At 39.4% G+C, this 17,096-nt stretch overlaps 1 protein-coding gene across 2 annotated transcripts in view; it reads left to right on the forward strand.

The window, feature by feature from the left end:
• The window catches only part of NNT (nicotinamide nucleotide transhydrogenase), a 124,852-nt gene that overhangs the window by 25,624 nt on the left and 82,132 nt on the right, over positions 1–17,096 (forward strand). For both annotated transcript variants that reach the window (XM_010588132.2, XM_064271802.1), the window contains exon 7: positions 3,920–4,107. In XM_010588132.2, coding sequence (XP_010586434.1) covers positions 3,920–4,107 — 188 coding nt within the window. The remainder of the gene's footprint in view (positions 1–3,919; positions 4,108–17,096) is intronic.

A 17,096-nucleotide genomic window follows, 5' to 3' on the forward strand; every position in this document is an offset into this window, starting at 1 on the left:
TAGGACCAAGCCTCAGTGTAACATAAATAATTAAAAACAAACAAATAAACAAAAGAATCGAAAACTAACAACTCGGGTACAATTCTGTTTCTTTATGTAGATCAGCTATGGGGCCAGAGTTATCTCAGTCCTGAGTTCCTGGCGTGTTGCTCTTTTGTGTCCTATTTCTGTTCAGGATACTTTTAGGCACTAGGTAGGACACGAACAAAGATGTTTATGAGTATCGAGAGGGGGTGGTGTAGGGACATCTTGGAGAACAGACTGAGGGTGATGTTGCCTTGCCTTGAATGAGTGGAAGCAGATAAAGCTGACTAGGCAACAGTTAGTCTCTGGGGACTTAACCTAAGAGTAGCAACAAATGAATTATTATTATTGCATTGTTTATGCAAATACCTTCTGTTTTTAAAGTAAAGAAAGAGTTGAATATTTTTCTCTGATAATTTTAGAACCCCTAGGTCTCTGGGTGGCACAAGCAGTTTTCACTTGACTACTAAAATTTACTAATATAAAGGTTGGTAGTTCTAATCCACCCAGTGGCAACTTGGAGGCAAAGCTTGGCAGTCTGGTTCCATAAAGATTATAGCCAAAGAAACTCTATGGAGCTGTTCTACTCTGTAACACATGGGGTTGCCATGAGTTGGAATTGACTCAAAGGCAATGGGTTTGGTTTTTAGTTAGGTGAAAGCACTTAATTATGTTACATTGTATATTTCTTTGAAGTAGACACATAAACGTGTTCCTAGAATTTCTTTAAAGGGAAGTTTAGTTAAAAATCTTCATGGATAGCATTGGATATTGGATTTTATTAAATGTTTATTGAATATTGTCATTTATGTGCTCCAGTACCTTTTTGAGGTTGCAATGTTTTTTTCTTATCAGCTGAGGGCAGTAGAGGAATAATACCACTGCTTCCCTTGAACATAGAATGATTCCCTCCACCTCCAAAAAAAGGCACCCATTCAGATTTGGGAAGAATGTAACTTCTCAGAGCCAAGAATAGAATGTGGTTTACAGTATTTACCTGGAGTTTAGAGAGATGACATACTGATGAAAAGCTGTCCTGCTGAAATGGACAAATAAGGCATTTCCAAAGTAACCAGGACACAATCCAAGGTGATCCAGAGTTAAGCATGCTATTAGTTCTATCTTTTCATTTTTAATGCTTGCGGACATGAAGCTTTTCAAGACCTCCAGGCCTGCTTCAAGTTTTCGTTGTAGAGGAGGATAGCATTAAGGTGGAAATTGTATGTATTTGACTTGGAGATGATTGTTGGGCGAACTCTTGGAAATTAAGTAGGTTATATTGGTCTCACTGGTTTAAATTGTGCACAGAGTAGGCAGCTTGGACATTGTTGTTACGTAACGCAAATTTTATTTAGAGTTTATAAGAACTCAAGTATATAATGAACGTTGATGTGTGTATGAACAATGCTGTGTATATACCAAAGAACATACATATTGGAAGCATCTGATTCCCTTAGGGTGATTTTCTAGAAATGGAGTTTCTGGTTCAAAGAATATGTACATTTTAAGTTTTGATAGATTAGAATATTTTTAAAAGATCAAATTATTTTGAGGACAAGAATATAATTGCTAAAGATTCCACAGTAACATTTATGTTTTTCTAATTATACATGTTTATTATTGAAAATATAAAGGAATGTAAGAATGAAAATAAAAATGCTTTTTGTAATTCTACCATCCAGATGTAATTGCTAATGAATTTTTTGTGTAATTTCTTCTAGATTTTTATGAATGTACTCTTTGAGATCATTTAATATATATATCTGTATGTGAATATATGCATATATTATACATATATATATAATTTTTAATTCATCTGATTTCATAAAAATAGTAGATATTTCTAAAATATTTAAAAATAGCTCAGCTTAGATCCTTTTGCCTTCAAGGAGTAGAAAACACCAACTCACATTGGCTAAACCATGAGAAAATGTATTATCTCTCCTAATTGGAAATCCATGGGAAGCACTCCCTTTTCACAGTAGACTCAGCAGCTCACTGGCGCTATCAAGAACCAGGTTCTTCCTATCTCCCTGCTCTGCTGTCCTCCGCTCTGGCTTCATCCTAGGACTGATTCTCCTCGTGGTCACAAATTGACCTCTCAGAGCAATCTGGGCTATAAGATTCCTTGTTTAAGCAAGCAGGAAGAGGGAAAACCTTTTCTCCAACCATGGATTGTATGTCCTACCTTTTATGCCCACTCCTGACCGTGGTAATGGCTAGGGTTTGCCAGGCACTGATAGGGCAAACCATGATTTCTCAAACTTCTCTGATGGCAAGAATGACCTTCAGCTCTTGCTAAAAACACAGCTTCTGGCTCCCTGTTGGACATTGTTATTCAGTGGGCCTGGGAAGGAGCCTGGGAATTTGAATTTTTAACATGTACCTTAAGTACTTATTATTGTTTGGGAAGTTTGGGGATCACTGGAGTAGAATGGATGTTGGCGAGTTAACTACTCTGTCCACTACAGAGCTAAGATGTTTGTTGGCTCTGGTTTTTCTAACCAGTATACACTGCTTGGTTAGCATTTTTTAAAAACTGGATTTATTTTTACATAATTTATGTGTGTTGGCTTTTCACATTTTACCATTTTTAGATTGCTTTTTTATAACCACAATTTAATGAGGACTGGGGGCAAAATCATTTCATTAAAGTATTTCTAAGTAAACAGTCATTTATGTGGGAAAAGTTCCCAATAAGGACAAGTTATGGACATTTACAAAACCTCAGCCTGAGTGATTTGAATGAAATCAGATCTTAACGTGGGTCAGATATCACATCATCATCAACACTGGGCCCATGAGGAACATAATTGGTTATTGCAGCGGATAATAGTGAAATTCCTTTTGTAGCTTACCTAAGTAAAAGTTTGAATTGGCCATAGTTTTTTTTTTTTTTTTTTACACCAAAGGTGGGGGGGGGGAAGATCATAAAAGTGTAGCTTGCTTATAGAAAAAGAAACATTCCAGCTGGAGACTTAAGAAGAAAATGTCCACTTTTGACTATATACACTTCGCTTTCTTTAAAAAATGTACATGTAATAGTTTCAGGGGACATCTAGGTCAGTTGCCATAATAAAGTATATTAAGAAAATGTTCTGCATCCCACTTTGGTGAGTGGCATCTCGGGTCTTAAAAGCTAGTAAGCAGGCGTCTAAGACGTGTCGATTGGTCTCAACCCACCTGGAACAAAGGAGAATGAAGAACATCAAAGACACAAGGAAAATATGAGCCCAAGAGATAGAAAGGGCCACATAAACCAGAGACTCAACTAGCCTGAGACCGAAAGAACAAGATGGTGCCGGGTTACCACCAGTGACTACCCTGACAGGGAACACAGCAGAGAATCCCTGATGGAGCAGGAGAAAAGTGGGATGCAGACCTCAAATTCTCGTAAAAAGACCAGACGTAATGGTCTGATTGAGACTGGAGGGGCCCCAGAGGTCATGGCCCCCAGACTCTCTGTTATCCCTGAACTAAAATCATGCTTGAAGCCAACTCTTCAGATAAAGATTAGACTGGACTATAAGACATAAAATGATACTGGTGAGGAGTGTGCTTCTTAGCTCAAGTAGACACTTGAGACTGTGTGGGCCGCTCCTGTCTGGAGGCGAGATGAGAAGGCAGAGAGGGACAGGAGCTGGTTGAATGGACGCAGGAAATGCAAGGTGGAGAGAAGCAGTGTGCTGTTATATTGTAGGGAGAGCAACTAGGGTCACATAATAATGTGTATATAAGTGTTTTCTGAGAAATTGACTTGAATTGTAAACTTTCACTTAAAGCACACACACACACACACACAAAAAAAACCCTGTAAGTGATCCTGGCTCCTGTATCAGGGCCCTAAAAAACAAACTATATTTGAACCACTAGTTTCTCTTCAACATCCCATTAGAGCGGCCGCCTTGGAGCAGTTCAAATCCCTTGGTGCTGAGCCCTTGGAGGTAGACTTGAAGGAATCTGGTGAGGGACAAGGAGGATATGCAAAAGAGATGTCCAAAGAGTTCATTGAAGCTGAAATGAAACTCTTTGCTCAGCAGTGTAAGGAGGTAGACATCCTCATCAGCACAGCACTTATTCCAGGTATGTTGTTATTGAGTAAATGTTGTCTGCAATGTACTTTTATCAGTGATTTTTTAAAATTAGGGTGAAAAATTGTTTAATGTTTTAACTTCTTTAAAGATTCCTTAAGTTTAAATTAACTTCTTTAAGTTAAATTCTGTAAGTTAAATCTTCTTAGAGATTTATCCTTATATTATGAAAGTGCAAAAAAGAGAGAGAAAGCACAGTAAAGGCAGATGGAATCACCCTTAGTTGCAGCCCCTAGAGATAAGTCATTAAGAATTTCATATACGTATTTTTTTCTCTGTGTATTTTTATATGGCTGTCTTCACAGAGTACACTCTACATATAATATTATAAGCAGTTTCCTCTGTTTAAACTCTTTATAAATTCATTTTTAGTTTATTTCTGTTCTCCTTGCAAAGATACTATATTCACATTAAGGAATTGCAGGCCGTATTGAAATACATGAAGAAAAAAGTACAAATCATCTGACGTTTTACCAGAGGTGATTTTATTGGTATTTTGAGGATCGTTTTTTCCAAATGTGAGAGGAGCATAAGTGTGTGTCTTTATGGATTTTCAACTGTATACTTTTTATTTATGGATATGATGCTTTGTTGTTTCTAATTACTTTATTGGAGGTGTTTGTTTTTTTCAGGAATTACTGTGAAAAACAAACATGTGATCTCAGGAATTACTTTTAAGCCCTTTTACAACATCCTCTTCTAAAGAATATGCCAAGTCAATAAGCATTTGTTAATCAGTAAACAGTAGGAAAAAAAAAAAGCAAAACAGTAGCTTGCTTTTATTCCTGATCTGGGCAAGATTTGAGGAGTGAAGAAACTTCACTTTTTGTATTCTTACCTCTTCTCTTCCTTGTTATTTCCTTCTGTTATTGAATGATGGCTACCACATTGACTCTAAAAAAAAAATTTTTTTTTTCAGAAAGAAAGAGATCCAGAAATACTGAAGGCTTAAAAGGTTTATGGTTGCTGCTGTTAGATCCTACTAAACGAGTCTCACTTTGTCTAGGGGACTTGGGGGAATTAGGAGAAGTTGCTTTGTAATCTCGTGGGATAGAAGTTCTCTTCCAGTACCTTCTGTAAGTTTACAGGAGAAAGAAGTAACTTCTAAGCTCTTTTTTCTTTCCCCCTGTTCACCCTGGTGATAGGTGAGCAGGTCTCTCCAGACACCCCCATCCCACCAGAGCTGACTAGGTGAAGCAGACGGGCAGGAGGTGGTTCGGGGTGTCACCAGGGCTCAGCCTGTGGAAGAATCTGTAAGTGTAGATATGGCTGGTCACTGGAGGTGGATGCAGGTCTGGCCAGCCGGTGGAGCAGGGGAGGAGGTTTTGTAGTGTTCGTCATTGACCACCAGGCTCGAACACAGGCAGTGGCAGGGAGATATTTTAGGATTTGTCCCTCCTTTTGAGGCACAGGCTTAGCTGTTAAATAGCTTTGAAGAAGGGATAGTGTGCCTTGGGCTGTAGCCACCATCTGACCTTGGAGAGGCAGTTGTACGTTGGGAAGAGGAGGAGTTTTACCTGGTCTTCTCCCTCCCTCAGGTAACCTCAGAATGCCCTGTACTAAACCATCTCCTATTTTCCAGTGGGAGTGATTTTTTTTTTTTTTAATCCCAAAAGGCTGGCAAGATATAAAAAGTGACCAGTAGAGGGTGCTAAAGCATTTATTTGTGAAGTAAATGAGGCCGTGAAGTTAATATTTGAGAATTCATACTCTTAATAAAGAATTGAGGATAATTTGAACATAGTATATAGAACTATGGAAACCCTGGTGGCATAGTGGTTAAGAGCTATGGCTGCTAACCGAAAAGTTGGCAGTTCGAATCCACCAGTCGCTCCTTGGAAACCCTATGAGGCAGTTCTACTCTGTCCTATAGGGTCGCTATGAGTTGGAATTGACTCAACGGCAACGGTTTTGTTTATGTAGAACTATTATTGCTTATAAAGCTAGAAGTGGGAGATAGAACTCAAGACTTCTTATGTACTACATATATTAACTTTTAGAGCCTACCTCACCATAATATTTTATTTTTTTAAGTACTTTATTGTATGTACACTTTAGTAAAAGGTCAAATTATACAATAGTCTCAAGGAAATTTCACTTTTATTAATTTGTTTCACTGATCCTTTCCTGTTTCTAGCCTTTTCTGAAGCTGTGATCTGCGTCAGGGCCCATAAAACATATATATGGCCTTTGACTAGTGAAGTATTCCAGGGTTCCCTCTCAGAAGACTGGTTTCAGAAAAGGACCTTTCTGTGCTTTTTTTTTTTTTAAGCTTTATTGAGATACAATGCACATGCTGTTTAATTCACTCATTTAAAATGTACAATTCAGTGGCTTTTAGTATATTCACAGTTTTGCCTTCATCATCACAATGTAATTAACATTTTCGTTACCCCCAAAAGAACCCCATACCCCTTAGCCACCACCCTCCAATCTCTCCATTCTCCCCCAGCTCTAGGCAGCCACTCATCTCCTTTCTGTCTCTATAAAGTTGCCTCTTCTGGACATTTCATGTAAGTGAAATCATGCAATATGTGGCCCTTTGTGATTGACCTCTTTTGCTTAGCACAGTACTTGTAAGGTTCATCCTTATTGTAGCATGTATTGGTACTTCATTTCTTTTTATCGTCGGGTAATATTCCATTGTATGGATATACTACATTTTGTTTATCCATTCATTCATCAGTTGAGGGACATTTGGGTTGTTCCTACCCTTTGCCTATTATGAATAATGCTGCTTTGAATATTTATGTACATAATTTTATGTGGACATACACTTTCATATTTCTTGGGTATTTACCTAGAAGTGGAATTTCTGGATCATGTGGTAACTGTCTTAGTCATTTAGTGTGGCTGTAACAAAAATACCACATGTAGATGGCTTTAACAAAGAGAAGTTTATTCTCTCACAGTCCAGTGGGCTAGAAGTCTGAATTCAGGGCATCAGTTCCAGGGGAAGGCATTCTCTGTCTATTGGCTCTGAAAGAAGGCCGTTCTCGTCAATCTTCCCCGGACCAGGAGCATCTCTGCGCAGGAACCCTGGATCCAAAGGAGGCGCTCTGCTCCTGGTGCTTCGTTCTTGGTGGTATGAGGTCTCCATGTCTCTCTGCGTGCTTTTCTCTTTTATATCTCAAAAGAGGTTGGCTTAAGACACTACCTAATCTCGTAGACCTCATCAATGTAACTGCCAATAATCCATCTTATTATATCATAGTGGTAGGATTTACAACATATAGAGAAATCACATAAAATGGTGGACAGTCACACAATACTAAGAATCATGGCCCAGCTAAGTTGACAGATATTTTGGGAGGACGCAATTCAATCCATGACAGTAACTATGTTTAACTTTTTGAGGAGCTGTGAGATTGTTTTCACAGCAGCGTTTTTTTTAAGCTAAAAAAGAAGAAAAATTCATGAAAATATTATAAAGAAGATGATCTTTTAAAGACCTGTTCCAGCTCTAGGGGACAGAAAACTGAAAGTATGACCATTTAAAAGAAAAAACAAAACACTTTTTTTTTTTTTGCAAGTATAAGGATCCACAAACAAGCTTGTCTCATTTTACGAAGTGAAAGCACAAATGCCCTTTGAAAGCTAGTGTAGTAGACACTGTACCTGGTTTCTGTCCTGAGCTTTGCATGGGTCACCTGATGATGTGCCTAGCTCCTACAAGACTCTCAGAGTAGAGGTTGTTCTATCATAAAAGTTTCCCTTGAGTGGATCCAAAGAGGATTAAGTCAAATGTCAGAAATTCTCAAAGCTAGGCTTCCTTAGGCAGAGATCCACAGAAAGGCTGGACTGAGACCTGGCATGGACAGGAGCTTTAAGAGAAGGACATGGGCACTTAGCTAGTTTCATGTTGCAACCTTCTGGAGGTGGTAAATTTTCATCCCTTCTAAGTATGCAGAAGTCAGCGGGCTTGAAAAAACAATGACCTTGTATTTATGTAGATATGAAATATTTTGCACTTAGGTAACTAGGTACTTATGTGGAATGAAAAAATTCTGTAGCCGGTTAGTATTACCTTCATAGTGATTTAGTACTGACTACGGGAAACCCTGGTGGCCTAGTGGTTAAGTGCTATGGCTGCTAACCAAAAAGTCAGCAGTTCGAATCCACCAGGGGCTCCTTGGAAACTCTATGGGGCAGTTCTACTTTGTCCTGTAGGGCCACTATGAGTCAGAATCGACTTGACGGCAGCGGGTTTGGGTGTGTTAGGCACATTACACCTAAATTCAAATAAAAATCAAGAGTACTACGGAGCACACATGAATTCTGTTCCAGCAGAACAACCTTCAACATTTAAAATCTTTCCTGATGACTACCTAACTAAAAAATCATAAAGCATCATATGGTCATGTAGCTTCCTTCCTCTCACCTTCCTCGCCTCGGGTCTTCTCCTATTAATTTAATTGAACCATAGCTACTGGATACCAAAACCAAACCCACTGCCATCAAGTAGATTCTGACTCATAGTGACCCTGTAGGACAGAGAAGTGCTCCCTAGGGTTTTCAAGGCTGTGTATCCTTATGGAAGGAGACTACCACATTTTTCTCCCACAGAGCGGCTGGTGGGTTTGGACTGCCAGCCTTTTGGTTAGCAGCCAACTGTTTTAACCACTGTGCAACCAGGGCTGTCTGGCTACTGAATAGCCTGGGTTATTGTTTAGCAATGATGATAGTATCTTGGACTACTTGGGTTCTCAGCATCATTAGATAAAGGTCTCTAAGTTGATGAAGGTTGGATCATTCCCCATCACCTGTGCTGTAAAGTTTGCTTTCCTTGGTAAGGTATTCATAGCCTTCCATTTTCTAGTTGGGATTAGCCTTCAGGTCTTATGTTAATTCAATTTGTTACTCTTTGGGACTGGTTTCAGTAATGCTGGCTGCTATTAACAGGCCAAAGACTTCCATGCTTTTGCACATATTGTTCCTTCTGCTTGGAATGCTATCCCTGTCCTTCCCTCCCTTTTGAAATCGTACTCAGCTCAATTACCACGTCCTGCATAGTTTCCACCATCTCTTCTTCGAGAGTAAATACACTTATTTTTTTACTCTTAGCGCTTTGTCTGTGCCTCATGCTACGTTCATGCCGAGGCCCATAACCTGTTAGTTGTCCTTTCTCCCTCTGAGTGCAGCAGGAGGGTCTGATTTATCTCTCTCTAGGCCAGTGCTTAGCATAGTGTTTTGTACACAGTTGTGACTCAGAAAATGTTTGCTGAATGAATAAATCTCAGTGCCTACCTTAGGTCTCAGTTGGTACAGTCCCTTTTGTTTTGCAGTGCTATCTATTCAAGGAAAGATTTATAGAAGGCTCTGTTGGCTTACTTTTGGATAGGAGCACTGCAGAGGCTAACTGAAGTCCAGGAATGTAGCTTTCATAAACTATTCAAACCTAGGGCACATGCCCAGTCTGCAATTTGAGGTGCTTAGCTAGCCTCCCAGGAGATAGAATTAGGAAGTAGTGGAATGTCTGGGGACTAGAAAGTGTTCTGTGAGCCAGGAAGACATTGATTGCTTGATTATAAATTATAACCTCTTAAACACATTGCTGTCGAGTCAATCCCGATTCATAGCGACCCTACAGGACAGAGCAGACCTGCCCCATAGGATGTTTAAGGAGTGACTGGTGGATTCAAACTGTTGACCTTTTGGTTAGCAGCTGAGCTCTTAACCAGTGCGCCACCAGGGCTCCTATAACCCCTTAAACCAAAGAACAAATGAATGAAAAAACCAAAAACAACCCGTTGCCATCGAGTTGATTCTGACTCATAGTGACCCTATAGGACACAGTAGAACTGCCCCATAGGGTTTCCAAGGAGCAGCTGGTGGATTTGAACTGCTGACCTTTTGCTTAGCAGCTGAATGCCTAACCACAGAGCCACCGGGGCTCCTTATAAAACAAAAACAAAAACAAAAACAAACTAGGCCATGTATATTTGAATCTCTTTTTAGGTACAATTCAGACTAGGATAACAGTACTTAGTTTTTTTTTTTTTTCTATACCAATCAGGGCCTGTAAAATATACCCCTCAAAGGACCCATGACTCCTGAGAATTGGGAGGGGAGTGTTTTCCTTGGGTATGGTAGGGCCTTACACTTATGAGACTGAACCTGAGAAAGTGAGCAGTCACCTGGAAAATCCACATTGGTTCTCCATCAGATGCTGCCTATCTCTTTCATGTGGAGTGGAAATATATTACAAAAATATGACTTCATGCAGTAATTTTCAGACTTGTAATCTCAGGCAGGAGAATAATCGATACAAGTGATATCTGAGAAAGTGAGCAGTCTCCTGGAACATCCACATTGGTTCTCCATCGCATACTGCCTGTGTCTTTTATGTGGAGTAGAAATATATTACAAAAGAATGATTTCATGTAGTAATTTTCAGAGTTGTAATTTCAGGCAAGAGAATAATTGATACAAGCGATATATTCATCATTTGTGAAAATCCACAGAGATGATATTGTTTCGGCGGCTATACAAAGTTTCCCCCCAAAGTAAGGGTTAATTCCTCAAATTACATTTTTGGTCCTTCTGTAAGCATTAGGATCTGACAGGACAAAACCATGTGCTGGAGATCAGTGATTCCCAACTTTTTTGGAACGATAGAACTTTTTTATTGACTATCTGATTTATCTACCATCCTTCCCTCCCTTAAATTGGTTGTAAGGAATTTTCTAATATTGCTTTACCACGTTTGTTTTGGGAATTGTGAAGGACAGAGAGAAATACTTAAATGTTACAATGTCAAGGGTTGGTAACCACAGGCTGTGTACACACCTCTTGGTAACGTTCAACACAGGGCAACATGTCATCAAGAGGAAGATGACAGAATTGCAGAGTTTTCCATTGCCATTAATTAGTCTTGACTTCTTAGGTTGTGTTTGAGCACACTCAGTGACTGGGCCAAATTTAACAAATTATCTGTCAGGAAAATTTATGGCACGTATGATATTCTGGTTTGGTCTGTTATTTCTCCAAAAGCTTGTTGCAAGATTGGGAAGCATGATGTCCCCTCCCTGACTGTCCCTGAGTTGGAAAGGATTTGGAGGCTGAGGCTGTCTCTGGTACAGCAGCATCCGATATAGTTGCTGGTAACGTATTGGTATTTCCCACCGTATGTATTTCTGTACTTCCTTCTTTGGCACTTTCCCTAAACTTTCTTGTATTTCAGTGTTACTTAGACTAGGTTAGCTGCTGTAACAAACGGACACAAAAGTATAATGACTCAAACACAGTAGACTTTTGCCGCTTACTCATTTAGCAGTAATGGGTAGGTTTAAAGATCGGAGGGACAGGGCTCCTTCACACGGACATCCAGGAACTCAGGTTACAACAGTTGCCATCATTCATATGTGACTGTGCAGTTCACTCTGAGGATCGTCTCTGATTTCAGCTAGCCAGAACGCATAGGAGCATGAAGGAGTATGCATGTGATTATGGACAGGTGCATGAAGGAATGGCCCATATCAGTCCTGCTCACATTTCCTTTGTTAAAGTGCAGTCACATGGCTAAACCTAACTCTGGGGAGAGCTGGGAAGTGATGTCTAGCTGCCATACCCATACCCATTGCCGTTGAGTCAATTCAAACTCATAGTGACCCCATAGGACAGATTAGAACTGTTCCATAGGGTTTTCAAGGAGTGGCTAATGGATTCGAACTGCCAGCCTTTTGGTTAGCAGTCGAGCTCTTAACCACTGCGCCACCAGGGCTCCATTGCCTAGTTAGTGCTCGGGAATAAGAAAAGGACATGGATTTTGGTGAGCAGGCAGCAGCCTCTTTCCTCTTCCCCACTTTGTAATTTCTGTCTGCATGTGTTTAATCCATCCATTGGAAATCAGTGGGATGATCGTGAATTTAGAGGCAGATAGAATAGATTAATAGCTGATTTATCTCTCTGAACATCTCTGAAATTGGGATCAAGATTTCTACATTACTGAGTTGTTTTGAGGAAGAGATGAAGAAAAAACCCAGCATAGGACCCAATGTATGCATTAGTGTAATTCTCCTTTCTTCCATTGTTGATGGCTGGTCCTGTGACTGGTACTCAGAGCTGAAGTGTACTGATATTTTGCGATAGAAAGTCCAGACGTTCTCAAGGATTAAATGGAAGGATAAAGACAGCCCCTGATATCCTCAGGTTCATGAATCCACTTGTGAAATTAAAAAGCCAGCATCTCTTAGGTGGTATCTGGTATGGTTTCCCTGGGGGAGGACCATGACTTAATTGTTCTTTGAGCTGAGTTTTCTGAAGATATCCATTTTGTTAAGAATCTTTTATCATTACTTAACCTCATTCTGACCCAAGTCAAAAGATATGGGGGAAAAAATAAACAATGGTTTATGTTTTTCAAAATAACTTTAATTTTATCTTAACAGAATAGTAAAATCAGAATTTTTAATAAATGTTGGTTGCTTCAATATTTAGCGATTTAATATACATCTAAACGTGTTGGAAGGAACAGAAAAAATATTGTAATTTCTAGAAGAATACTATATTTTTCCTTATTTGTGCTAACATTTAAGTTTGGTGGATTGTTTTTCTGTTTTGGAGAGTTCCTATAGGTTATGAAGCTTTGGTAAAATCTTTACTAATTTTCATTTTTATCTACACAGAAGTTTGCAGCTATTAGAGGTAAATTGGAAACCCTGGGGGTGCAGTGGTTAAGTGCTACGACTGCTAACCAAAAGGTTGGCGGTTCAAATTTACCAGGTGCTCCTTGGAACTCTATGGGGCAGTTCTGCTCTGTCCTATAGGGTCTCTATGATATGAGTCGGAATCACTTCTACGGCAATGGTTTTTTTTTTTTTTTTTTTTTGGCTTAGAGGTAAATTATTGAGATGGTCCCTTCAAATTTTTTATAAATGTGTTCTTTACTTATTGGGTATAAGTTTGTTTTTAGGTTTCTTTCAATAGACCTTTAGGGATTTGTCCAATCTGCGAAAATTTGCTGTTGACTAAGCCTATTTCATAAGTGTTACATTTAGAAATATCTTAAGGCGTCCAATTTGTGAAAGCCAAGTATTTGTTGGTCTGTCTGTCAGGTTTCTTATACAAATTATAATTAATTATGAAGAGAAAGTTTCTGTCCAGTTCCAGTGATAGAACTCACATATAAAGTACTCTGTTTGAGTATTTAAGTTAGAATCTCTTCATATTTATTAACATGTTGCCTGTATCTTTACTAGCAATACAGAGGGTTCCATAAGGGTTGTTCTTTATGTACCACAAAAAAAAAAAAAAAAAACCAAACCAAACCCACTGCCGTCGAGTCGATTCCGACTCCTAGTGACCCTATAGGACAGAGTAGAGCTGCCTCAAAGAGTTTCCAAGGAGCGCCTGGCGGATTTGAACTGCTGACCTCTTGGTTAGCAGCCGTAACATTTAACCATTACGCCACCAGGGTTTCCTTATGTACCACAGGGCCGGCTCAATCAGAGACAGCAGGTAATGAATCTGAATCACATGTTTAGCAGCTTCTTGCCACATCTTATCTATTACATGATCAATGATCTCTTTTGTCATATGTACCAAAACCAGCTGCCGTGGAGTCAGCACCAAGTCAAGGTGACCCCATGTGTGTCAGAGTAGGATTTTCGATGGCTGATTTTTCCAAGTCAGTGTCCAGGCCTTTCTTCCAAGGTGCCTCTGGGTGAAATTGAACCTTCAGCCTTTTGGTTAGCAGAGGAGTGTGTTAGCTGTTTGCACCACCCGGTGAATCCTGTGAAGCGGAGCTGAGGTCCTTTCTCCTGAAGTTCCTGGACTGTGTGGAGAAAATGGAAATTAGAGTAGTGACAAGAGGAGGAAGTGGATGCAGGGTAAGCAGCCAGCAATGCTCAGTGCAAAATTGTGTTTTTATAATGAAGTTTCCTAAACATGTAAATATTGAAGTTCAAGATGTCTTTCCTTGCGCTAGTTTAGATTTAGTCAGTGTATGTTTGGGTTTTTATGTACTGTATTACATTAAAAACTAGCCTTATCTTCTAAGTACTTGTTCATGAGAAATCTGTTTTGGTTTGAATATAGTCTATAATTTATATTACTGATTTCTTTGCCACTGTGTAGTTAAATATATTACCTTCTTGTTAAAGCAGGAAGCTTTTCTTGAGGCTCTGTCTAATTTGTTGCCTTAGCGGCCAGGGAGTTAGGAATTTCCCCATTTGATTAAATGCCGTTGAAGAATTCTAGTGAATAATGCTAAGTGTTCCTTGGAATCTTTATAAAATTTTGTGGTAAACCCATTTCATCTTGGTGTTTTGTTGTTCTTCATATTTTTAGTGGTTTCCTTAATTTCTTTGTTTCTTTTTTTTTGTAAGATTAAAATTGTCTTTGAGGGCTTGGGAAGCCCTGGCGGCGTAGTGGTTAAGTGCTATGGCTGCTAACCAAGAGGTCAGCAGTTTGAATCTGCCAGGCGCTTCTTGGAAACTCTATGGGGCAGTTCTACCCTGTTCTGTAGGGTTGCCGTGAGTTGGGATTGACTTGATGGCAGTGGGTATGAGGGCTTGATTTTTTTTTCCCGGTGAGATAGAATCAGAATTTATTGGTTTCAGATGATCAGGTTAGGCCTGATTCATTTAGAGAGGTAAAATGCAATGCATATTTTTCTGGTAAATCTTTAGCCCTTAGTATTTAGTTTAAGCTAACTCATTATTTTTGAATTTAGTATTGTAGAGAAGCAAACAATATATTCTTTTGCTACCTAGCAAAAAATTGTTTAAAGTATTTTTAGAAACTAGTAATTTTTCTAGCAGTTTCTAATTTTAATGCTTTTTTAAATTCCATTTTAGTATCCATTTGTTGAGAAAATACATAATTATGAAAAGCTACTATGATTCAGTAACCTTTAAAAATGAATTTATCTGAAATACAACCATATGTACATATAGCTAGTACCGGTACTCATGTGTGAGACATTTATTCAACCTGTGGTCAATTCTTGGTGCACATAGAGATTCTAGGACACTTTATAATAACCTATGGCATCCCCCCTGCCCCAAACAAAAACAAAAAAAAACAAAACACTGAACCTGTTGCTGTCAAGTCATATTCCAACTCATAGTGACCCTATAGGACAGCGTAGAACTGCCTCCTGGGGTTTCCGAGGAGTGGTTGGTGGATTCAGACTGCCGACCTTTTAGTTAGCAGCCTGAGCTCTTAACCACTGCGCCACCAGGGTGCGCACTCCAAATAATGGCAAACTGGTTGGGAAACTCTGTAATTAACATTTTAGATGAATGTTTTAAATGCTGAAGCTATTAGTAGTAGTAAAACTGTTGACTACCCCTTGAACATATCCTCTTGCAATTTTAAAATATTAGGCTATATTTTAGAGCTTGTTATGGATTGAATTTTGTCCCCCAAAATATGTGTCAACTTGGTTAGGTCATGATTCCCCGTATCGTGTGGTTGTCGTCCATTTCATGATTGATGTAATTTTCCTATGATTGGGTTGTGTTAAAGAGGATTAGGGTGGGATGTAACACCTTTACTCAGGTTGCATCCCTGAACCAATGTAAAGGGAGTTTCCCTGGGGTGTGGCCTGCATCACCTTTTATCTTACAAGAGGTAAAAGGAAAGAGAATTGAGCAGAGCTGGGGACCTTATACTACCGACACAGCAATGCTGGGAGCAGAGTGCCACTTTGGACCTGAGTTTTCTGGTCTGAGATGCTCCTAGTCCAGGGAAAGGTTGATGACAAGGACCTTCCTCCAGAGCTGACAGAGAGAGAAAGCCTTCCCTTGGAGCTGGCCCCCTGAATTCGGACTTCTAGCCTCTTAGACTGTGAGAGAATAAATTTTTCTTTGTTAAACCATCTGCTTGTGGTTTTTCTGTTATGGCAGCACTAGATGACTAAGAGCTGTAAGTAAATTTTTCTTTCCTATTTAGCGTATGGAAACCCTGGCACAGTGGTTAAGTGGTTAAGTGCTACAGCTGCTAACCAAAGGGCCGGCAGTTCAAATCCACCAGGCGCTGCTTGGAAACTCAATGGGGCAGTTCTACTCTGTCCTATAGGGTCGCTATGAGTCGGAATCGACTCGATGGCATTGGGTTTGGTTTGGTTTATTTAGCTTATACAGTGTGGGCACTAAATAAATATTAGTTGAGTCAATGAATGAATGAATATTTGAATGATTTCTGAGTGTCCTACCATTCTCTTAGAAACTCCCAGTGGGGAGGAATTTAGTGACCTTACCAGGGGAACTTAATGCCCATGAACCAGAGGGACCAGGAAATATTTCATGAAGTGAAATATTTCATGCCAAATCTTTCAACAGCAGTTTTGTATTGTGCCAGGAAATATTTTTTATTTTCTCTCCTTGTTTTTTTTTCTGTCATGGTCATTTTTTTGGGGCGGGGGGAGTGGTTTGAGGAAATGTAGCAGTCCTCATCCACTTGTGTATTCCATCCTTTGCAGATAAATGGTAAAATTAACAGGAAATGAGCAATCAAAAGGGGAAAGCTCAATTGTACCTTTAAAAAAAAATACCATATATCTGTCTTGGTTTATCAAGTTTTCTGTTTCTTTCTGCAGTTATGTCTTGAAATGTCTGACATGCTTATTCTTGTCTCTGATTCTTGTATCTAGGACCTTCACCAGGCTGTCTCTGGGGTATATGGAACATCTCTTTATGTTTGAAGGATTTGTAGTAAACTTGGATATGTTCTTTTCTTTGTTATACATTGTGAAAACTCTGGACACATCTTCCTTATTCATTATTCATTGTGAGTTATGTCTCCGTCTCCCTTTATAAGCATTTTGGTGTGCCCTCTGAAAGACTGTCCTAACTGCTTCGCCTCATGTTCTGTAGCAGGGAGGGCATGTAACTTTCAGTGAAGCCTTTTCAGCTGGTAAGTGAATCGGTTGGCCTAATGCCTTTTCCCAGTTATTACAGTTCTTTTAGTACCAACTCTTTAAACCATGTCTTTGCCTTAAGGAGAAGCTGGTTGTGATTATGCGGGAGCACTTAA

Source organism: Loxodonta africana, chromosome 2 (assembly GCF_030014295.1).
Source record: "Loxodonta africana isolate mLoxAfr1 chromosome 2, mLoxAfr1.hap2, whole genome shotgun sequence".
Taxonomy (NCBI): domain Eukaryota; kingdom Metazoa; phylum Chordata; class Mammalia; order Proboscidea; family Elephantidae; genus Loxodonta; species Loxodonta africana.